The sequence below is a fragment of the Gossypium hirsutum genome, chromosome A06, assembly GCF_007990345.1.
Source record: "Gossypium hirsutum isolate 1008001.06 chromosome A06, Gossypium_hirsutum_v2.1, whole genome shotgun sequence".
Classification (NCBI taxonomy): domain Eukaryota; kingdom Viridiplantae; phylum Streptophyta; class Magnoliopsida; order Malvales; family Malvaceae; genus Gossypium; species Gossypium hirsutum.
The window spans coordinates 7,319,230-7,344,423 of NC_053429.1; the positions used below are offsets into that span (position 1 = coordinate 7,319,230).

At 33.2% G+C, this 25,194-nt stretch overlaps 1 protein-coding gene across 1 annotated transcript; it reads right to left on the reverse strand.

Annotated features, from left to right (window-relative positions):
- Positions 1-20,710: 20,710 nt before the first annotated feature.
- LOC107962513 (DNA-dependent metalloprotease WSS1) lies at positions 20,711-22,663 on the reverse strand. The gene is made up of 3 exons (XM_016898928.2): positions 22,343-22,663; positions 21,824-22,019; positions 20,711-21,221 (listed from the first exon to the last, which is right to left on the reverse strand). Exons 2-3 carry the CDS (start codon positions 21,899-21,901, stop codon positions 20,964-20,966), a joined length of 336 nt encoding a protein of 111 aa, XP_016754417.1. The 5' UTR covers positions 21,902-22,019; positions 22,343-22,663; the 3' UTR covers positions 20,711-20,963.
- Between the last annotated feature and the right edge of the window lie 2,531 nt (positions 22,664-25,194).

Consider the following 25,194-nt stretch of genomic DNA (forward strand, 5'->3'; position numbering starts at 1 on the left):
TTAGAGTTTTATGTGGAAATTCTGAATTTCAATAATTATGAAATAACTTATAATGTTTAGGAAAAGTATTAATTGAGAAAATTAGCTTAATTGAGGGGTTAATTGAGTAAGAACTGAATTGTATGAACTGTAAAATTTGGGGCAAAATGAAAATCAACATTTTGCACTAAAACTGTTTTAGACAGCAGCAGTAGTCTAACTTTGAAAAATCACAAAAAATTTTAGAAATCGAATTAGAAGATGAAAAAAATATGAAATTAAAAATTATTGAGTCTAGTTTCTCATAAAATAAACTATGTAAGCAATGAATTTGTAAATCATGAGATATAATGAATTTTGTGAGAAAAGATCAGAATAAATTCGGGTTCCCCTATTCTAACTTTGAAAAATCATAAAATATTGAATAAAAATAATTAGGGACTTGAATTTATATTTCTAGAATCCTAAATGAGTCTATTTTCAATAAAAACAAATGGGAACATCATTTGAATCATGTATGAAGAGATAATTAATTTTTAGTGAAGAAGGGTCAAAACTTTCAGATAGCAAAACAGGGGTGACTTTAAAGAATAAACTGTACTTATTGGCTAAACTAAAAATTCTGAAAATTTTATGGTAAGAAGATATACGAGTCTAGTTTCAGGAAAAATTAACAGATCTTATTTTGGAGTTTCGTAGCTCCAGATATAAATAATTTAGTGACTATGACACTGGTGGATAGCTTGAATATTCACATAAGTAATTAGTGAAAATTATGGATAAGGTTACTTACAAGTATGTTATTCATACCAATGATGTGGATGGAGAGGAGGAGGAGGAAAAAATATATGAATGACTCGTGTATAAATTGATCACATTCCCGATTATAATCGATAAGTATTGAATTAGAAATGATATAATGTTTTATTTGGAATATTTATTATGAAATTATGATTATCGTTATAATACAAAAATCGAACTTCTGAGTTTATATGGCTAAATTTTAGTGATCATTTGTTAATTTTATGAATTTCATGATGTGTTATTTCATATGTATTGATGATAAAATCGTGAATAATGTAAAAAGCATGAAAATTGAATAAATGATCAAATTGAGCACTTCAGTTCAGTGACAAGATGAATTGAAGGAAAAGACCATGGTTGGACCATGGCAACAAGTGATAAGTGATAGCTTCAGCTACACTTATCTGATTAAGGACAAGTGAAAGTGATAAGTGATAGCTTCGGCTACACTTACCTGATCAAGGACAAGTGAAAGTGATAAGTGATAGCTTCGACTACCTGATTAGTGAAAAGTGGTAGCTTCGGCTACCTTATCATCAGCTACTTGATCAGTGAAAAATGGTAGCTCCGGCTACCTAATCAATGAATAGTGGTAGCTTCGGCTACAAGTGACAAGTGATTTCTGTGTAAGACCATATCTGGGATATGGCATCAGTGTGATATGTGTATAAGATGTAAGACCATAGCTGGGCTATGGCATTTTAGTAAAAAGTGATGAATTGACGGATAGGTCCATTGTTTCACTATGGTATAATGATAGTGAAGAGGTAAGACCATAGCTGAGCTATGACACTCTAGTGAAAAGACCATAGCTATGCTATGGCATCAGTGATTATCAGTGAAATTCTGTGTATACCGGTGCAGACCAATTCCGTAAGATGTTCACTAATTTGAAAAAGTTTGGTAAGTATTATATGGAATTATGCGGCATAAGGAAATACGAGTTGATGAGACATTAGCATAAAACTTGGTTGATGAATGAGTTCATTTGTGATTATATATTTCTACGCCTTGAGTGTATTATCCGTATGAATTGGTATTCCAAATGAGTTAATGAGAAAACTTCTAATATGAAATAATCTGAATTCGAAATGAAATATTATGAAAGCGTACTTGAAATACATTGGTATGTCTTGTATATGCTATTTGAATTCATAAATGTGGAAAGTAAATGTATGTGGAAATATGAGATGATGATATTTGTACATGGAATTTATTGATGAATACGTACATCCAAATTTATATGATAGATTTTAGTGAACATTGAAATTGGGCTCAATAAGTGATTTGGTAATTTAAATCGTGATTGGCAGGAAGAGTTAGTGAATTGCATATTTATGAATTGTTACAGGTATTTGTCTGAAATACGAGGAAGTGATGGTAATTGATACATGCAAATATGAAACTATGATATATATAAAAACATGGAATATGTTTGATAAATGTGTTCATTCATAATTATTGAATTATGTACCTCACGTGTGCTATTTGCATAAAGATGATTTTCAAATACTTTGGTGAATAAAGCTTAAATATAAAATAGTATGAAATCGAGACAAGTTGTTATGAAAATATATTTAAATTATCTGTAAGTGTTTCGTGCTTCTCGGTAATGCCTCGTACTCTATTCCGGCGACGGATACGGGTAGGGGGTGTTACAACTTTATTATCAATTTTTCTACTAGCTTGAGGAGTTGACTTTGTATTAATCTGATGCTCCACCTGTTTTTGATTTTCTTTATTGGAATAGTCTTTAAGAGTAAGTTAGGTAACATAGCAGTTTCATCAAAAACAACATCTCTGCTAATCATAACTTTTCTATTTTCAGGACAACATAACTTATACCCTTTTACACCAGCTTTATAACCAAGAAAACCGCATTTAATGGATCTCGGTTCCAATTTTCCATTATCAACATGAGCATACGCAGGACACCCAAAAATCTTTAAATCAGAATAATTAGTAGGATTACCAGACCATACCTCTTGTGGAGTTTTTTTCTCAATGGCAACGGATGGAGATCGGTTGATTAAAAAACATGTAGTAGAGGCTGCTTCTGCCCAAAACGACTTCGGTAAGTTGGCATTTGACAACATGTATAGAACCTTCTCCATGATCGTTCTATTCATTCGTTCTGCAACGCCATTTTGCTGTAGAGTATGACGAGCTGTCCAGTGTCTCATGATCCCTTCTGACTTGCACAATCTATTAAACTCATCAGAACAGAACTTTAAGCCATTGTCTGTGCAGAGGTATTTTATCTGTTTTCCCGTCTATTTTTCAATCATAATTTTCCAAGACTTAAATGCAGAAAACACATCACTTTTTTGCTTCAGAAAGAATGCCCAAACTTTTCTGGAAAAATCATTAATAAAGGTTAGCATATAATTAGCTCCACCTCTCGAAGGCACTTTGGATGGCCCCCACAGATCAGAATGAATATACTCCAACGTTCCCTTCGTGTTATGGATTCCTCTAGTGAATTGAACTCTCTTTTGCTTCCAAAAAACACAGTGCTCACAGAAATTTAGTTTGCAAATTCCTTGCCCATCAAGAAGTCCTCTTTTACTCAATTCTACCATGCCATTCTCACTCATATGCCCTAGGCGCATATGCCAAAGTTTAGTAATATCATCATCTGACAAGGAAGAGGAAGCGACAGTTGCATCACCAGTAATAGTAGAACTCTGCAAAACATATAACTTGGTAGTTTTTCTTTGCCCTTTCATCACAACAAGGGAACCTTTGGAAATCTTTAAAACCCCACTTTTAGCTGTGTATCTGTACCCTTTTGAATCAAGAGTACTCAACGAAATTAAATTTATCTTCAATTCTGGAACATGTCGCACGTCACTAAGTGTTCTGACAACTCCATCAAACATCTTAACTTTAATTGTTCCAACACCTGTGATTTTACACGAAGCATTATTTACCATCAAAACAACACCTTCAGACACTATTTCGTAAGTTGTAAACCAATCCCGATTGGGACTCATGTGAAAGGTGCAGCCTGAATCAAGTATCCACTCCGCACTCACTTTAGAATTGTTGACGGAAGCGACTAAAAGTTCACCATCGCTGTAGTCTTCTACAACATCAGCTTCGCCAGAATTTTCTGGTTGTTTTCCCTTTTGATTCACAGCCTCCCTTTTAATCTTGTTTTGTAGCTTATAGCACTCTGATTTAATGCACCATTTCTTCTTGCAGAAGTTACAAGTTTTACCTCTGTTTGAAGACTTTAATCTACCCTTAGATTTATTGCGAGGATTCCGTTCCTGTGTCCTTCCACGATTATCATCAACATTTTGATCTTGTCTCCCACGAACAATGAGACCCTCTCCTTGAGAGTCGGGTTTAACCATAAGATGCTTCATCTTATTATACGAGGTTAAAGAATTATAAACCTCATCAACTGTGAGGGACTCACAGCTATATAAAATCGTGTCTCTAAAGGTTGAATAAGACGGGGGCAACGAACAAAGTAGAATCAACCCTAGATCTTCCTTATCACACTGAACCTCCATGGCCTCCAAGTTTGAGAGAATTTCTTTAAACACTGTTAAGTGTTCGTGTACAAACGCACGTTCTTCCAAACGATGAGCATAAAGACGTTGCTTCATATGCAACTTGCTTGTTAGAGTTTTTGACATACATATTTGTTCTAGCCTCTTCCATAATGCAGCATCGGTCTTTTCTTTCATCACATCCTGCAAAATTTCGTTGGACAAATGCAGATGTAATTGTGTAATTCTATATGGATTCTTCTTTTATTTTATTTTACCACTATATTTTATTTAAATAAGGATTTAGGTCACTTAATTCTAACACTATTAATATAGATTAATAAGAAATTTTTGTACTTTCTAAAACATAATAGTGATGTTTATAATATATAATTGTTATCAAACTTTAAAGTAGGATAATTCTCTATTAAGTTTAGATATTTTTTTCTTCAAAATATTATTAAACTATTAATAAAAGAAGCGCAATAGATTTATAAATTTAACGATTGGATAATTAAAATATTAATAGTACAAAAAGATATAGAAGATTGATAAAAGAGGTAAATAAATCCCTTCCCTTATTAATATCTCAATACTTATTGATAATATTGTAATGACTTGAATACTTATTTAGCCTCTCAACTTTGGCACTTTCTACTAATTTAGCACCCAATTTTTTTAGTCGACCATTTCGTTAATTTTTATAACACCATTAAATTTAAAACTCATGACATTTCGAGATTATAATACATGACGGTCATTATATGATTTTTAAAAAATATATAAAAATAAAATAGTAATAAATAATAAAAAAATTACAAATGAAAATTAATATACATTTAATTTAAAAAATACAAAAAAATCAACCGATAATTACAATTTCACTGTTCTACCAAAACTCAATGAATTGCTAACCTAGTTGCTAGGAAATATTTCGAAGTCTCAATTTCTATTTGTCATGATCTTATTAATGAAATACCCAATTTTCACTAGGTTGTCAGCCTTATAATGCTGGCCCTTTTAGTGTTCTGGATGTTTATCGGTTTGAAATGTTTTTTTTAAACTACACTCAGTAATCCAATTATTAATAATTTTTTTCAGCCATTAATTATGAAAATTTAGAAAATATTGGTTAGATATTCCTTGTAAATGTAGCTGTAGATGTGCTGACATTGCAAAGGCATGTTCATGAGAGGTGAGAGTGGTTCAATAAGTTTATGAATGATCACCCTAAGATCCTCCTGCCTCGTAATATTGTTTAGGCTCTTTCGAGAGTTTTTTTTATTTTTATAGTTTTTTCAGAACTCATTATTATGCTTTTGTGGTGTGCATGTATAATGGCTAAATGAGGTTGAAGTTGAGCAGGCACTACTCAATAGTATGAATGTCGAGACTCGCCAAAAGAGCTTCCAAATTGATGAGTGCCATTCTCGGAGCAGCACCGGTGTATATGGTCTTCCTCCTTATCCTATTTTTAATGCAGGGGAGACTACGGTTGCCTCAACTCTAGCTATTTCAGTTCTATCTGTTGCACCTTTTAGTGCTTATGCTGAGAGTGCTTTTATCAAAAGAGTGCTTGGTACACCTTCCAAGACCATTATGATGGTTGGTACCTCCCATGCTGCACCCAGCCAGCCTGTCTTATGCAACATGCCTACTGTCTCTTTTAGCTTAGGTTTGTGTTCATTCTTTGTTATGGTTTTTGGCTTTATTCTTAAGAACTGTAGACTTTCTGATGCCTTTGCCATTATTTTGTTCATAGGTGCACCTGTCTTTATGCCCCTTTTGAGGGTAAGCACCACTTCTAGCAGTTTTTATGGGATTCGTCATCCCAGTTTTGTAGAACTAGGGATCCACCTTTCTCAAGCGTGTGAAGCTTGGTTCTCTATATGCCAGGAGTTGCAAAATTTAGAGTTTGACAAAAAGAGGCTGCAAATGGATCTTCAAAAGGTAGAGGGTGTGGCTGAAGCAAAGAAAGGAATTTGATAAGAGACATTTTAAAGATACTTCTCGAGTTTAAGGAGAAAGAAAGGGAGTGAGTAGAAGTTGAAGTAGCAGTTCACTGCTTGAGAGGAGGAAACTGAAATTTGTAGCAAGCAATTGATCTCAAAGGATAAAGAGCTACAAAAGTGCAACGACAGCTAGGAGGTTGAAAGGTAGGTTGGCTGCTTACGGTTCTTTCAATCCCACATTGAGAAATAACATCGTTGGTACTGTGCAGGTGCTTTGTAGAACCTTAAACTTCAGTAATATGGATTGGAATGCCTACTAGGCTGTTACTAAAGGGGGACTAGTTTTTTATGCGATGAACCATTCGAGGGAAGAGTGGCCCAGCTTCAAGGCCATGATGCGCGATAAAGTATTGTCACCTCCAGGTACTTCCCAAGTTGAGGGATCATTAGTAAAGGGTTATGAACAGCTTTTAGAGGATGACATTGGGGGTTAGACCTAAGTTGAAGACCCATTTGCTGTGACCAAGCCCCTTGCCACTTTTACCACTCTTGTTGTTGTGTCTTCCTTTGACTCCCTGAATGTAACAGTTTATTCTCTTGCCGAGGAATAGATATAGCTTTGCTTGTAAATTTTTCTTATTTTAATGAAATTGCTCATTGTTCATTTTTGTTGAGTTTATCATTTACTAGTTTGCTTTTGTTTTGGACTATTGCATATGGATTCTACTAGTTTGGAAAGGTTTCATTGTAGGAACTGTTTTTTTATTTCGTTATTCAAGTAATACCTTTAAAGAGTATGCATGTTTGGATAAATGAAATTTGGTTAAGTGACTTAAAATGCTAGCAATGGCTCTACTATTGACTTAGCTAGTGGTACCCTCGAAGGGTGTGTGTTGTTTTAACTTAATGAAATTTGGCTAAGTACCTTTGAAGGCTAGCAATGGCCCTGCTATTGACTTAGCTAGCAATATCTGCGAAGGGTGTGTGTTGTTTTAATGAAATTTGGCTAAGTGCCTTATAGTAGTGGATGTGCTATTAGCTTAGCTAGCAGTACCTTTGAAGAGTGCAAGTCGTTTTAACTTAACGAAATTTATCTAAGTGCCTTAAAAGGATAGTATTGGCTCTCCTATTAAGTTAGTTAGCAATACCCTCAAAAAATGTGTGGTGTTTTAATGAAATTTAGCTAAATGCCTTAGAAGACTACTAATGGCTCTACTATTAGGAGTGTTCATAAATATCTGATGTTCCACATTTTGAGAACTATTTTGCCTCTCATCTCTACTAGTTTATAGGCATTGAAGCCTAACTTTTTTTATGACCTTGTAAGGGCCTTTCTAGTTGGGGTCATTTTTCCTTTTTGTGTAAAAGTATAACTAGCTTACATGTTTTTCATTACTAGGTCCCTTACCTGAAATTGTTTACTTGACTCTGGTATTGTAATAGTTGGCCACTTGCTAATTTCAGGCCACAAACTTGATTTTAGATCCCTCTTTCTTTTCCTCCATCAGATCCAGGTTGGCTTAGAGCATCTCGTCGTTATGGCTAGGGTCATAATATGTAGTCTTGAAGGAGCTTATACCAGTTTCTGTAGGGATAACAACCTCTATCCCAAATATTAGGTTGAAAGGGGTTTCTCTTGTTCTTGTATGTGAAATGGTCTAAAGGGCCTATAGTATTTGGGCAACTCCTTTAGCCATGCTCCCTTCGCTTTACCAACCTTTTTTTTAGAGATGCCAAAATCTTTTTGTTGGTGGCCTCGGATTGACTGTTCGTTGAGGTGTCCTCACTGAACTTTTTGTTGTCTTAATTTTCAGATTTTGACATAACTCTTTAAGTTTTCCTTGGAACTGCATGCCATTATCGGTGATAATAACATAGGGATGACCATACCTATATATGATCACCTTCCACATGAAGTTTTCAATTTGCCTTTTTGTGATAGTGGCTAGTGATTCTACCTTCATCTGCTTTGTGAAGTACTTTACAGAGACCATAATAAATTTCTTTCTTCCTATAGATTCTAGAAAAGGGCCAAGGATATCCATCCCCTAGGTAACAACGACTAATGATTAGAAATCACTTGTAGGATTTAATTGGTGTACAAGGGATGTGGGTAAATTTTCGGCAAGGCTCACATCTTACCACTAAGTCTAAGGTGCCTTTGTTAATGGTTGGCCAGTAATAATCTTGCTTTAAAATATTTTGGCAAGTGACTTTCTACCTATTTGATATCCAAAAATGCCCCAGTGAACTTCTCGTATAACATAATTTGCCTTATTGGGACCTAGGCACCAAAGTAGGGGCTAAGAGAAACTCTTCTTATATAATACATTATTAATAAGTATGTACCTCATAACTTTGTTTCTCAATTTCACCTGTTCTTAGAATTCAATGGCTTCTTTCACCTGTTAAGAATTTCATGATTAATGTCATCCAATTGTGTCATTCATCAAGATAGTACACTTGCCGTTAGACATAGCTTGGATGGACATGATGTTAGAGTAATATCTTACCCCTTTGTTGAACCTCAATTGTAGTTGTGAGTTTGGATAATACATCTGCTCATGAATTCTTATTGTAGGCTATTTGTTACAGGTTGATGGTCTGGAACCTTAAAAAAAGCTTGTAACCTATTGATGGTATTTGGTGAAGGTAGGTTCTTTAACCTCGTTTCCACAGTTACCTAATTGGCCACTACTTGAGAATTTATATATACTTGTATTTTTTGTCCCTAAGTTGGACTATTAGTTCAAGTCTTGCCATTAATGCATCATACTCTGCCACATTGTTAGAGATCCTAAACTAAAAAGATAAGCCATATTGCTACTCATTGCGTTGTGGGTTTATGAGCAAGACTCCAGGAACAACTTCGTCCTTACCGATTGAAACATCTACAAATAAAGTCCACCAAGCTTCAAGCAAGGGGCTTGCCTAATTCACATGTTTTGACTCATTTGTCTATCTAAAGGTTGCCTGTATTGGTTAATTCTCTGCTATATCCTAATCCCTGTTTTCTTGTGATGAAGAAATGAGCATTCAATAATAAATTTTGTTAATACTTGAGCTTTGATGGTTTTTCGTGAGAGAAAATCTAATACAAATACGATGAGCTCAATGCTTCACCTAAACATTCTTCCCGATGACGCTATTCTTTATAGGACTTTTTTTAACGGTTGATCAGATAACACTAAGATCAAATAGGCTTGGAAGTACTATCTCGACTTCTTAACAACTACAACCAAAATGAACACAATATTCTCAATCTGTGTATAGTTAACTTCACTATTGTAGAGGATACGACTAACATAATACATTAAAAGTATACATGTAACTTATCCTTTAGCTTTTGAGATGTGAGCTTAAAAATGATTTCAGCTCTACAAATGATCTATGACACTCTAGGGTCCACTGGAATGGTGTTGTATGGAGAGTTTTGAACAACGGAAGGCATTTTTCAGCCATTTTTAAAACAAATTTATTGAGGGTCATTATCCTTCCTGTTAACCTTTGCACCTCTTTGACTATTTGAGGGGGTTTATTTCTAAAATAGTTGTTATTTTCTCTAGATTGGCTTCTATACCCTTACTAGAGATTAAGAAACCTAAGAACTTCTCCTACTCCAAAGGCGTACCTCACAAGATTCAACCTCATGTCATAGGAATGCAACACTTGAAACACTTCTTGTAAATCTTTTAGATGTTGGTCCATGATAGTGCTTTTGACCATCATGTAGTTAACATAAACCTCCATGCTTAAACCAATATTCTTTTTGAAAACCTTATTTACCATCCTTTGGTATGTGGCTTCTATATGCTTCAACTTGAATTATATCACCTTATAATATAAAAGACTATCTTTTGTATAAAAGAAGTTTTTTTCCTGATCATTGGGGTCCATTTGAATCTCATATGTCTTGAAGATGCATCCATAAAGCTCAAGTATTTATGGCTAATAGTTGAATATACTAACTTGTCAATAGAAGAGGAAGGAAAGCTTTCCTTTGGGCATGACTTGTTGAGGTTGGTAAAATTTATACACATTCTCTAATTTTCGTTGGGTTTCTTGACCATTATCACATTTTATACCAAGTTGGATAAACCATCTCTTAGATGAAACCAATAATGAGGAGCTTACTTACCTTTCTTTTGGCTCATTGGATTTTTTCAATCGATAAATTTCTTTTTTTTTGCTTGACTAATTTTGCCGAACTGTTTACATTAAGAGAGTGGATGATCATCAATGGATTGGTACCTGGCATATCTGCAACGATCTATGTAAAGATGCCGACATTTCTTCTTGTTAGTAACTCTATAAAACTGGATAACAAAGAGATATATTGAAAAGAATGACTGAATGTTTGTATTCATTATCTACTTGTATCAATATAAAAATAGGACTTATACATGAGTAAGTGTGACTAACTACTGCTAATTAATCCACTAACAATATACCAAACTTGATAACAGACTAACAACCTAACTTATTCACATAATCTAACATTCACCCAACTTCTCAATAGGTAAAACCCGAAGCAAATTACGGAACCGAGTAAACAAAGAGACAGACAAGGGTTTTGTAAAAATGTCAGCAACCTGGTCACAGGCTGGTACCTCACCGACAATAAGCGGACTATTAGCTATCTTTTCACAAACAAAAAATAGGTCAAGTTCAACATGTTTGAACTTAGAGTGTAAGACCAGATTGGCAGCAACCGCAACTGCACTAGAATTGTCACACTAAACAATAGGGGAATTGACAGAATGAATCTGTAACTCCATTAGTAAGGAGACTAACCATGTAATATCACTTGTAGCTGCAGCAAGACTTCGATATTCTGCTTCTGCTGTTGATCGAGAAATAACTTGTTGCTTTTTTGGAACACCGAGATTAGCGTATCACCAAAACACATACAATATCCTGTCATAGTCCGACGATTATCAAAATGTAAGCCCCAGTTGGCATCAACATTACCAATAAGAGGTAGTCTGTTGAATGGATGAAAAATAAGGCCATGATCAACAGTCCTGCGTAAATACCGTAAGATTTTTTTTTAAAGCCACCAAATGAACTGAAGTAGGCGCATGCATAAACTGACACACACAATTCACAACATAAGCAATATCAAGCTAGGTCAAGACCACATATTGAAGTGCACCAACAAGACTTCGATATTTTGTAGGATCAACAAGACGCTCGCCCTCATCTTTAGACAACATGGACGAACTGATAATTGGTGTATAAACACTCTTTGCATTAGTTAATGAGCTCCTGCCAAGAAGATCTCTGATGTACTTGCGCTAGCATAAGTGTAGGCTCTTAGTGGAAGATTGAGTGACTTTAATACCTAAAAAATAATGGAGATCCCCTAGGTCCTTTAGGGAAAACTCATTATGTAATAGCTGAATAAAACCATTTATACTGTCATTCGTACTCCCTGTAACAATAATATTATCCATAAAAACCAGAACATATATGACAGATTCATTCGTTACATGAACAAATAGAGACGCATCAGACTTGGATACGAGAAATTCGATAGAAATAAGAAACCACTTCAATTTATCAAACTAGGTACGTGGCGCTTGACGTAACCCGTATAATGCCTTTGTCAGACGACATACCAATTGTTCACCAGCCGAACCAGACTAAACATAACCTGAAGGTTGTTGCATGAATACGTTATCAGTGAGATCACCATTTAAAAAAGCATTATTGATATCGAATTGATGAAGTTGCCAACCACGAGAGACAACAATCATCAATATGGTTCAAATAGTCGCAGGTTTGACCACTGGGCTAAACGTTTCCTTGAAATCATACCTAAAAACCTAAGAACACCCTTTCGTGACCAGTCGAGCCTTTCGTCGAGCAATAGTCCCATCAAGATTTTTCTTTATCTTAAAAAGCCACTTACACCCTATTACCTTCCGTCCATAGGGTAGAGAAACAAGTTCCCAAGTAGAGTTAGCCATAAGAGCATTAAACTCAGCTTGAACTGCGAGTTTCCACTCTAGATTAGCAAGCATCTCCTCAACCGTGTATGGATCATAGTCAACGACTTCAACAGACAAAGCCTTAGGTTTAAAAATCCTAACCTTATATCTAGTAACCATAGTATGAGTATTCCCCAGCGCAATAGACGGAGGAACCGAAGAGACCAGACCCGGAGCAGATCCCTGAGCAAATAAACCACCAGCGTTTGTTGAGACCGAGGGCTAGAACTCTTCATGAGTAGTCGCTAACTCGGTCGAGGACTGTATGGAACTATAGTGAGGATGAGAAGGTGAAGCAATAGTGGGTCTCTTGATTGTCATAGTAGGATGGGAGGCAGTAGACTTAACACGAGGAACGTACGTGGAGACAGTCAGGCTAAGATTAATTGTGGTTATGGTAGGTGAAGAAAACAAAAATTATCGTTCATAAAAAACAACATGATGAGAAACAATTATCTTACCATCTGGTGTGAGGCAGTGATACCCTTTATGTTGAGAGCTATATCCCAAAAATGCGTACAGCTGATAACGAAAATCCAACTTGGGGCTTGTAAAGGGACGTAGATACGGAAAACAGTAGCACCCAAACACCCTTAAACGATCATATGTAGGTTCATGACCATAAAGGATCTGATATAGAGATTGTCATTTCAAGACTGGAGTAGGTAGACAATTTATGAGATGGATGGTACTGCAAAATGCATAACCCTAGTAATCCATAGGCAGATTGGCTTGGGCTAAGAGGGTAAGACCAGTTTCAACAATGTGTCTATGTTTTCGCTCATCCACTCCATTTTGCTCTGACGTATGTGGGTAGGATAGACGATGAAGTATCCCAAGATTAGCCAGAACTGTTGTGAATGCACGATACTCACCACCCAATCACTTTGAAACTTTTAATGCCTTTCCTAAACTGAGTCTGGATCATATTCTGGACCTGAAAAAAAACACTCCGCTGGCTGAGACTTACGTTGAATGAGATAAATCCAAGTAAACCGACTATACATGTTAATGAATGAAATATAATACAAGTTTTACCATAAACAACTGATGTCGGGCCCCATAAGTCAGAGATAACCAAGTCAAAAAAATTATTACATTCAGTAGCAGAACTTGAAAAAGGCAGATTATAAGGTTTCCCCTTTTGACATGCAATACAAATATTATCAAGACACATTTTATTTGAGATAATTTGGCACTTATCAAGAACAATTTTAACAATTGAAACAGACGGATGACCAAGTCTGGGTGTCATAAAGCAAACACATCATCACCATCACTGAAAGTTTGTAGGTTATGTTGAGGACATAGGAATCACTGACAGATGAGGCGAAGGAACCGGTGAAAAATAATAGAACCTGTTATGAGTGTGGCCCCGCAACAAAATTTCTCGAGTCGGAATGTCTTTAACAACACAATAAGATGGATGGAATTCAAAAAACACATTATTATCCTTAGTAAACTGAGATACAGACAATAAATTCTTCCGTATATTTGGAATACATAGAACATTAGACAGATGAAGCATCTTACTCATTGTAAGTAAATTAGAATACCCAACACACGATTTTTGTAGGAGTCCCATCACCTATAAGGAGAAGAGATGTAATTGAGTACGGTATGGACTCGTGCAAAGCGGTGACCTCTCGACAGGCATGATGTGTAACCCCTGAGTTAGGATACCAAGATGTGGTTTCTATAGGCATAGGAATATTAGAATTTTTATTATCAAAAGTAGACCCATATTGAGTTGTATTAGCATTGGTCCCAGAGGTGCTAAAAAAATCAGATGCATTAAAATCAGGAATACGAGGTAAGCCAACGCATGGCGAGGCATCAAAATCATGAATAAGTGTGCTCGGTTTAGTTTGTCATGGCATACCATGATTTTGTATGAAATTATTATCAATGGTCTTAAGCCCAACAAGGTTGGCACTCAACCTATTATTCTGGCTAGCAGTTGGGTCCATACTAGCCGGCTTATCATATGGCCCAAAATCATGGCCTGAAGTATGTGGCCTAAACACACTATAATAGCCAAAAGTATATGGCCCAATTTAATGACCTAAGGTTGGCGGTATTGAAGGCATTGAAGGAGCACCATAAGACCGGCCTGGTTTATCAACAGGCCCAACCATGTGGCCTGTGTTAGCAGCATAAGTAGTGGTAAAAAGGTTAGAAACCCTAGTAGGTGGCTGAGTAGGCATAGAAAGGTTATGTTGCAAATTTCCCCACAAAGGGCCAGATGAAAACGCCATCGGGGCCACTAACGAAGGGTCGATGTACCGTCTAGGCCCACCAAATGAGACTGAACCACCGCGAGCTGACAACCACCATTCGAGCTAGCCAAAGTTTTCTTCGCGCGGTCCTTAACCAGCATGTCCGGACGGCGCCATGGTCAGAGTAGATGAGCCACCGTATTCACGATCAAAACAGTAATAACATATTTGCATCATATGGCCATATCTACCATAGATCTGGTACTGGAGCAGGGATCGAAAACCTTGCCTACAAGCAGAAGAAGATCAACGGCCACTACATATGGAGTCCGCCACCGGTGTCGTCTGAGTAGCTTCAACCAGATGCGCATGAAAGGATGTGACGGTCACCGCACGAGTTTGATGACTCTCAAACTCCATAAGCACATCAATAAGATTTTGTAAAGGGAGAGATTCAATTAAGAACGAGGCTAATGTTAAAACAGTGTCATAGTCCAACGTGATTTCGAAAAGGATAATCTTTACCTTTTCCATTTTTAGTATCGCAAATCTAAATGCCTCGAGAAACGCACAGGTATTCTGTATCTTAGCTACATACTATTTGACAGATATGACGCCTTTCTTGATGGAGTGAAGTTCATGCCTTATTCATGATATATTTGCTCTAATGACAGCGACGAAGAGACGATTGGCCGTACTTCAAACATCACATGCCGATTTTGCAACTGTAAAATAAGACAACAAGAAAGAGCTAATGGTTGAAAGTAACCAAGAAGCAAGAAGCTTATCTTACTGAATTAATAGAGAGGCATCGAGATTCAGAGTTAGAACACCATCAGAATTAGAACACCATCAGAAGAAGCGACAAATCGATGCAGAGTAGGTAACGTCCCTTCTAAATATCCAAGCAACTTATATCCTTCAATTATTAATTGTATATATTGTTGCCATTGCACAAAATTTCCTTTATCCAATTTCACTGTATCATGACGAGGAAACTTCTGAACCAAACAATAGTTGAAGAATGCGGGACTGCCACGGTTAGCAGTATAGAATTAGCAGAATTGGTCATGGATCAGCAGCAAGAAGGACTTTTAGGAAATCAGGCGACTGATACCATGTTAGCAACTCTATAAAACTAGATAACAAAGAAAAATATTGAAAAGAATGACTGAATATTTGTATTCATTATCTACTTATATCAGTACAAAGATATGACTTATATACATGAGTAAGTGTGACTAACTACTGCTAACTAATCCACTAACAATATACCAGACTTGATAACAGACTAACAACCTAATGTATTCACATACTCTAACATTTCTTAACAATTGCATTAAGGCCCTTCTCTCCAAATTACGAATACTTGTTGCAATCTTAGTACTTTATCTACCTTACCTTCAAAAAGGGAGAATGCTTCAATTTACTCAGCTAATTCTACCTTGTATAGACTCAGTTCTAGCTCAATGTCTAAACTTTTCAAACTTAAAGTGGTTTTATCTAAGAGATTCACCTGGTTGTCTATATTCATCTGGACAGGCCTTACCGTATCCTCTTTTCTATTAGCCTTGTTTTCTAAGGGGCCCTTTTGTGACATTTGCAGTGATAAAATGTGATAATGTCTTGCTGTCTGCTGGTTGACCTTTATATAACCGGTTCTCTAAAGAGTTGAGAACTTGACCGTTAAGCTGAAGGTGGCCAACATCATTTTTGTCTTCTCTATTAAGGTCGCCCGAATATGGCGTTGTATGTTGAAAGCTAATCTACCACCAGGAACTATGCATTAACCATGACTATGTGTTCCCCATCTCCCATAGTCACTAGTAGGACAACCAATCCTTTAGCTTCAATCTATTGATTCGTAAAACCATAAATGAGTCTAGATTTCCCCAATCAAGATTTTGAAATTCCCATATGCTAAAATGCTTTCCAGTGCAACACCTTCACAGTGTTGCCACTGTCGAACAGTTACCACCAATGATCGTTAACATCTTCATCTAAGACAATTGCAAAATTCATATAATCGAGTTAAAGTCGTGTACCCTTACAATAACTAAGTTGTCTCGATGCAAAGCAGTGTCTAATTAATTATTTGAATGACTCTACCTTCCATGTTGTCATTTTAAACTTATTCAATGGGCTTTATGTTTTCGAAGTAGTCATTTTGTTTCTTTAAGATGGTGTATGAAATGAGAAACTCTACTTTTGTTTTCATATTTTCTTTTTCTCAAATAATTTTGCACCCATTTGTGTCTTCATGTTTAAGTTTTTAGGTGATCAATTATTTTCTAAAAGTGAATTGTAAGGTTCATCAATTCAATCATTGTTTAGAACTGAATTAGAAAGGTTGATTTATTCAATCATTTTCCAGAACTGAATTGTAAAGTTGATTTAGAGTTGTTCATGGGTCGGGTTGGGTTGAGTTTGGATTGGGTCAAGTAAAACATTTAGGCCTGCTTTTTATGCCCGAGCTCGGTTCGACCTGAAAAATTGGCCTAAAACTTTGCTTAAACCCGACTCAGATAAAAATATTAAAATTCAATCCTGAATTGGCCTGCATTAAAATTTTTAATATTATTATTATATAAAAATAAATTTAAAAAATAAAATACATCAAATATACTGAAAACATTAAAATAAATGTTTCCTCGCAAATGAAAAAAAAGCAAAAAAAAACTTAAATAACACTAATATAAGTGCAACTTAGCAACCAAATACCTCTAAATAGTAGTAAAATTAATAATAAAACAAGAGTTATACTATATCCAAACAATAGCAGCAAATAGTAGTAATATAATAGCTAAATGATAGTAAAATAATAAAAAATAATGGCAAAACAGTAAAAAAATAGTAACAATTTTTTTATAAATTCGGGTCGGGCCCAAAAAAGCCTATTCAAGACTTAGTTCGTTTAGAAAATAAATTTTATTTTTTTATCCAAACCCTCTTAATTTTCGAACGAACCTTCGAATCGAATTGAATAAGGACAAATTTAGATTCATCTATTCAATATTTTTTTAGAAGTAAATTGGGAAGTTGATGTATTGGACGGGGGAAGGTCATATCTCAAAAACAAAGCATTAATTTTTCATGACTATTATGACATATTTCCAGTCTATTAAAATAAGTTGATGAAGCTTTTGCCGATTATCACATTGATATAATAAAAGATTCCTTTATTGATGCAATATTTTTAATAATATTAAATGTCAAATATTTTATTTTTGCTGAATTAAATATTAAATATTTTAAAATATAAATATTCTCAAGAGGAAATTAGATTCAAAAGTGCTAAAGATTGAAATAACTTTTCTAACTGATTAAATTATTAAAAAAGTTATTACTTTTCATTATATCAAACTTTATTAATAGTGTTTTCATTATGAGTGTAATAGTTAATATCATTTAATTAAAATTTGGATCCATATTAAATTATATTATCATTTTAGATTACCTTTTACTTAATTAGTATTACAGTTATATACCAATTAAAGCTAATATTTAGTACTATAAATATATGTATTAGTAAGGCATTTTTGTTTAAAATTACATCTAAATAATTATAGGAAAAAATAATATTTTAGTATTATTTAATATGTTTTGTTTCCATCTCAAGAAATATCTGATTTTCATTATTATTTGATATTCGATAGTTTTATTATTATTTATTTTTAATAATATTTACATAATTATGAATATTATATACCGTTGTGTTGTAAAATATTATATCAAAGACAATAAAATATTAAAATAATGATTTAGGTGAAATTTTGACTCGACAAACTATTTTATCTAATCTCTCAATATTTTACTATCATTTTTTTTCATTACTTTTAAAATTCAATTTTATTCTCTTAATTATTTTTCAAAGTTAATAAACTTTTATTATAAATCACACTAATTCTTATTCAATTAGTAAATATATTTTTAAAAGTTATAAAAATATATTATTAAAAAATAAACTAAAAACCACATGCAAAAACCATCATTCTAAAAATTAACATACAAATTACCATTGCGTATAAGCAATTGAAATTAGGGGTGAGCGTCTGATTAAATCAAGTCGAATCGAGTAAAATTTTTTTGAATTAATCAAGTTGACGAATCCTATTTTATCATTTTAACTCGAGTGAAATTATTCGAGTTAAATTAAAAAATTAAATATGTCAATTTAAAATCTTGTTACGATATAACTAATTCTATATTAGAACACATAAATTTGAAACCATATATATTTTTTAAAACTTTTTTAAAGTAAAATAATAATTATAATAATAAATAAGATACTTTAGTATGATAAAATTGAACAATTAATTAAGTTATTTAAGACTTCAAAATTATTATTTTAGAAAATTTTAATTTTTTATATAATTTTAATTTTTAAAAATTATTATAATTTTTAAAAATATATAAACTTTTGAATTTTTATAAATATTTTGAAATTTAAAAATTATTTTGAATTTTTTTTTTGTAATTTTTGTTGACAGAAAAATTAATTTGTTTATTTTCAAAATTTACACAGATAAAAAAGATATATGTTATTCGAATGATTCGAGTTATTCAAATTGTAACATTTAGCTCGATTTAAACTCGAAATTCGTATTATTTATTCGAGAATAAATCAATTCAATTAACTCGAAATTTAATTTTTTTAAATTTTTTTAAATCAAAATCAAGTTTTACCCCTCCTTACTTGAAATATACATAAAACAAAAACTTACCCGAGTTTACCCCTATATTATATACCAACTCTTACACGGATACACAATCAATTACACGTATTTTCTAGTATTTCCAACAAGTTTCTATGTATAAATATAATTAAATTGATTCATGTAATTAGGCTTAGTTGGATTTAATCTATAATTTAATTACAATATGTAACAGTAAAAAGAAGGAAATTTCCCATAATGGTTGAAATGAAGTTATGTAAAGAAAAATAGACAAATCGATAGCTACACATGCCAGAAATGAGATAGTGAAATTAGGTAGAAAAAGGAAATATGGGAAAAATGTGATATGGTAGAGAACTTGATTCTTGTTTATAAAGAGCACAATATGAAATCAAGATAACGACTTTATCCCAATGTAATAATGCATTCCAGTGAAGAGCTTTAAGAGAATGATCTTAATTCTTATACAATGTTATATTTGTATTTGGACTAATATTTGATATAAATATTTTTTTATATATATTTGGAGAATCATATCGATGTTCACATTTGAATATATCAGTCAAACATTGTGATGGTGTTTGCATGTGAGAGAGGAAAGTGCTAGTTTTAAGATATGAAAGAACAAAAGGGAAGTGGATGATTTAATTAGTTGCTGCCTTTCCAAAATTCCTCTACAAAAGATGCTGAACTTGGATGCCAGAAATGAAAATGAGTTAAAATTGAATTATAAACTTTTTAAAGGGGTTAAAATATAATTTTATTATCATATGATTTTACAACTTTATAAAGGACATGAATGCAATTTTATCATATTTGAAGGTCGATGGTGGAAACCCTTATCACATGCAGCGATCTCCATCAACCTGATAACAATAGAGTGCTTTAGCTCCATTGGTGTACAAAATATGACATGCAAAAAGTTTTATCATCTACAACTGCAACATATTCCGACTTCATATACATAACAGATAAAAGAGTACACATCATTGAAGAAACCCAATTGAGATCTACACTCTAAATTTTAGACTAAAGATATGTGGTGTAAAATCTTCTCAGACTTAAGGTACGTTTGGTTCACTGTAATAGAATAGAACTGTAATTGAATAGAGTTGTAATGGAATAAAGCTGTAATAAGTAATTCAACTGTTTAGTTGAATGGAATGGAATAGAACTGCAATAGTATTTTTGTGTTTGGTTGAATTGAATGATGTTGTAATAGAATAATAAAAAAACTAAAATGACTAGAATACCCTTAGCAGAATTTTTTTTAGGTAGATGATTATTGTTATTATTATTAAATTTTAATAAGATTATTATTAAAAATAATTTAATAAAAATAATAAATAATTTAATCATATTTTAACATAATTATTACTAAATATAATTTAATAAAATAATATATAATTTAATAAAATTCTTAATATAATTATTATATGAATTAAAAAATCATAATATATAATACTATAAAAATAATATATAATCTACTTTATTATTTTTAAATTGTACTACATAATGTGCTAAAATATCATTAGTGAAATAAATAATTTGATTATTCTACAATAAAAAATAAAATATAAGAAATAATAAATAATTTGAGAATTATATTTCACATCCAAACATAATATTCATATGTTCCTGGGAATATTCCTCGAATAAATATCTTGCCCATGCCTTCGTTTAAGAGAGATTCCACCAAAAGCATGTCTGCTGGAAACATCATTGATATTCAATCTCTCTCCTCCCTAATCCAAGTCCAAATGATCCTGCAGAGTATCAGCACAGCTTTCTTCATCCCAGCAATGTCAGAGCAATGGGAACCACACCAGATATCATCCTATAATCTCCTTTCAGCAGCCATTGCATCTGCTTGTATAGGACTAAGCGCATCCCTAACGGTGCTGTCACCACCAAGACGTTTAGGTCCAGAAGGTGACAGAGACCCCAAGCGTGCTCTGTTCTCTGCTGCAGCTGATGCAGTCTGACGAAGAGATGAGAGTGGAGGATGTCGGGAAAATCCACCCAAGCGCCTCCCAAGAAGATCAAACCCCTCCCCTGTGCCAGTTATTCCTTTTGACATGAGCTCCTCACATTCCTACATGGATATAACAAGGAAAAATATACAAAGACATTAAAACCAGCATGTGCTACTTAAATATAGATTCTCTAAATTATCTTCATATATCAAGATCTTTAGGATACCTAAGATAAAAAAAAAGGTGCATTTCTTAAAACCTTAACTAGCCCTTGTTTTATTGTAATAATTCCAGAAACACAAGTAAATAGACAACAATGAGGAAACATGCAGAAGGAACACTGATTGAGCAAAGATTAGTCCAATTTTCCAAGTAAGACATGCATCCCAAATGGATTAAAACTAACATAGGGCTTAAATACATTGTAACCAATAATCAAATTATTCAACTAACATAAGTTCTCCCTTTTCCACATAGATAATGTTTAACCGTGAATCCATATATAGGCACATCTTGAGAACCTCCAGTCACATTTATTAACGATTTGATCCTCACACGCCAGAATCTTTCATTTGATGGGCTTATATGGTTCTAACACAATAGCACGAACTTAAACAAGTCTTAACAGGAAAATTAGTAATATAGACATGAACCATCCATGAAACAACATTTGGCACTGGAAAATGATGATTAGGGACTATCTAAAAGAATAGAAACGGACCTTTCTAAGCTCATCCCAGAGCTTGCAAAAACTAGCATTATGAGGACCATGAGTATTATGGCAAAGCTCGTGAAGCATTGTATCAAGAACTTGATCGAAGGGATAAAAATCCCAATCCCGGTTCGATCTTCGTAGCCTTAACTTCACGTGGATGCCAGCTCCCACATTTAGCCCAAGCAAAGCTGGATTATTCGGACTATCAATATGAAAAAAAAAAATCAAAACTAAATTCAGTATAATTTTTGAAAGTCAAGCCAAAGTAACTCCTAGTATGATAAAGCATGCAAACACTTCACAATTCTTTCAATGCATTATTTGCCTTCGGCATCGTGCTTCAGCATTGATAAAACACATCTCAATGCCATAAAAGAAAAGCGCTTGAATTTCAGTAGTATAACCGTAAATACCCATTCTTCCATCAATCATAATTGAAGAAAAAGAATTGAGCACAATTGAAGAAAAAATCATTCTCTTTAACAGAATCAAAGATACAAAAATGAATAAAATTGATAAAGATACCAGAATTCTGAGAGGAGATTGACCCTCTATTTATGCTTATGCATAATGGGTTAAACTTGTTTGGCTATTTTCTCTAAGATTTCCTCTTCTACCACGAAAAAAGCCTACCACACCTTCGATCAGTTAGGCCAAAGAAAGCCTAAACCAATCGTCACATCCTTTTTCATGTGCAGGGGATTCTTCCATTCTAGCAGTGGATTCAATAGCTGCCTATTCTTCGATCGAAACCCTAACAAGAAGGCTGGAAGGAAATGGGAAAAAGAAGGAAAAAGAGAAGAGGCTTCAGAGGCTTTTTTATAAAAATAACCCAAATAATTTAATTAATTATCAAAATGACCTACCTTTTTAATTAAGTACAAGAATGACCTGAAATCTACAGTAAACGTTGGTGGAGTCAAATGATTTGGCGCCACCAACATGCCACGTCAGCATGGAGCATAATAAAATTAATATTTTGGTGGAGCCATGTAAAATGACGCCACCTGTATAAACATTAGGAAAATACTAAAATTTCTGAAAATATAGGGGGACTAAAAAAAATTAACCATTTTCTGGTGGAGCCAATTAACATGGAGCCACCAGATTCCTGCCTGCCATGTCAGTTTCTTTTTTTTTTTGACTTTTTTGACCTTTTTTTTGTTGTCTTTTATGTTTATTTATTTATTATTATTATTAACTTTAAAAAATTTAAAATATTTTATTAATATATTAAAGTAAATATTTTAATATTAAAGTAAATATATTTTACCCAAAGTAAAGCTATTTAAAAAAAATATAAACTAATTCACAAAATTTTAAATACTTTATCCGGATGAAGTATGTATTAGCAGATTCACTAATATAATAATGCATAATTTACCCGGGTGAAGTATGCATTATTAAAATTAAATTAAAATATTAAATAAGACATAAAATTATAAAACAATATATTTTTTGGAAAATAACTATTATTGTAATGAGATACATATTTTATTAGATATAAATATTTAAATTTTTATTTTTTTAATGTGATACATGCGTAAATATATATATGTAACACTCCCTAATCCCAAACCGTCGCCGGAACAGGGCTACGAGGCATTACCGGATATATTAGACAACTTATGGATATTTTACAATTATTATAACATTCATAGTATAATTGAAGAATTATGTCCCTATAATGGACTTTCGAAGCTCAACACAAGTATTAAAGTGGAATGAAACGGGACTTGTCGAGTATTCAGGGAAATATATATATATATTTTTTACAAAAATTTCGACAGCATTTCTTCTTAATTTTTACATAAACCCCCTGCAAATTCAAACCAAAAACCACCTAATCCAAAACCAATGGCACAATCAAAAACAATTTAAACCTAAATATATCTAAATCATAACCAATCCATTAACATAGTCATTTAATAACTAAACATTCATAATATTAATCCAAATTAACTAATAACTTCATTCATTTTTTTTTCATTCCAACTTATACCAAATTATATAATATAATATTTACCATTTTATCAAACTAATAACAAAATATGGTATACCTTTCTTACAACTAACATTACAAGCATATCTATATAACTTATACAACACCTAGTACATGCCACTTTCAATTAAGAAAGAAAATATCACACAAAATTTGCTGGAGTCGGGATCGTTCAGATGCTGACCGGGATACTAGACTCCTATTAACCTGCGCACGGAAACAACCGCACGCTGAGTATTCCATACTCAGTGGTATTACCATAATTCAAATTATAATAGCAATAAAGAATTTTAATTACCAAACATGTAACTATCTAATTTCACAAATATCAATTCATTCTTAAACTTTTATTAATTAATAATAACAATACAATTTTTAACTATTCTTCAATTTCCATCACATATTACATGTAACAATTTCAATCACTACATGAACATTAAGTTCATGCCTTTTATTTTCAATCTCAATTTCAATCCACTATTTAACTTTTTCGTTTCTTTCAATATTTCAATAATATAATCAATCAATTTATTTTAAATTTCTCATCTTAGATATTCACCCTATTAACAAATCCGGACTTTGACGGATACACGGATTCCAACCCAAACACACCAGTACGGCACATTGTGCCTAAAACGGTACATAGTACCTGATCAGTATACGACACATAAAGTGCCTAAAACGACACACGAGGTGCCTGATACGACACACGAGGTGCCTAAAATACGACACATAAAGTGCCTGATCAGTAAAGCCGGCAAATTCCCATACACTTCCAGATCCTATGGGATGCCAATTATATCCGACTTAGCCCGACTAGTTAATAGGGTATTTCAATTCTCAATTCACTTTCATTTCCATTCCAAGATTACTTTTCAATTAAAATTTTCACATTCAAATCAATTTACAATTCAATTATACATACACATTCACCATTCAATTCAATTCTCATTCAACTCAGATATCAATACTTACCTTATAATTCACTTATTAAATATAAAATTGATATAAAATATTTAATAAAAAGTAATTTGAATTATAGTAATACAAACCGTGAATTTCTCGTTTTAATCCTCGATAGCTTTCTCCTTTCCTTTGTGCGCCGATGTCTTGGGTTCTTTGTTAACTACGAAAATAATAATAATTTATAATCATCAATATAACACAATTTAATTTAATCCATGAGCCTAAACATGCAAATTTAACCATTTTTAATGTATATATATAATTTCACCATTAAGCTGTCTACTTGAGTCATTGTTACTAAATTATTTATATCTTGAGCTACGAAACTCCAAATTAATATCCATAAATTTTCCTTAAAACTAGACTCATATATCTTCTCACCATAAGATTTTCAGAATTTTTGGTCTAG

What these genes read in the sequence shown, in the direction of transcription:
- LOC107962513 (XM_016898928.2), bottom strand. Translation starts at nt 21,901, where the DNA reads ATGCTTCACGAGCTTTGCCATAATACTCATGGTCCTCATAATGCTAGT. An exon ending in TCTGGGATGAGCTTAGAAAG is followed by an intron (nt 21,222 to 21,823) that starts GTCCGTTTCTAT and finishes ATATCCATGTAG; the next exon opens with GAATGTGAGGAGCTCATGTC.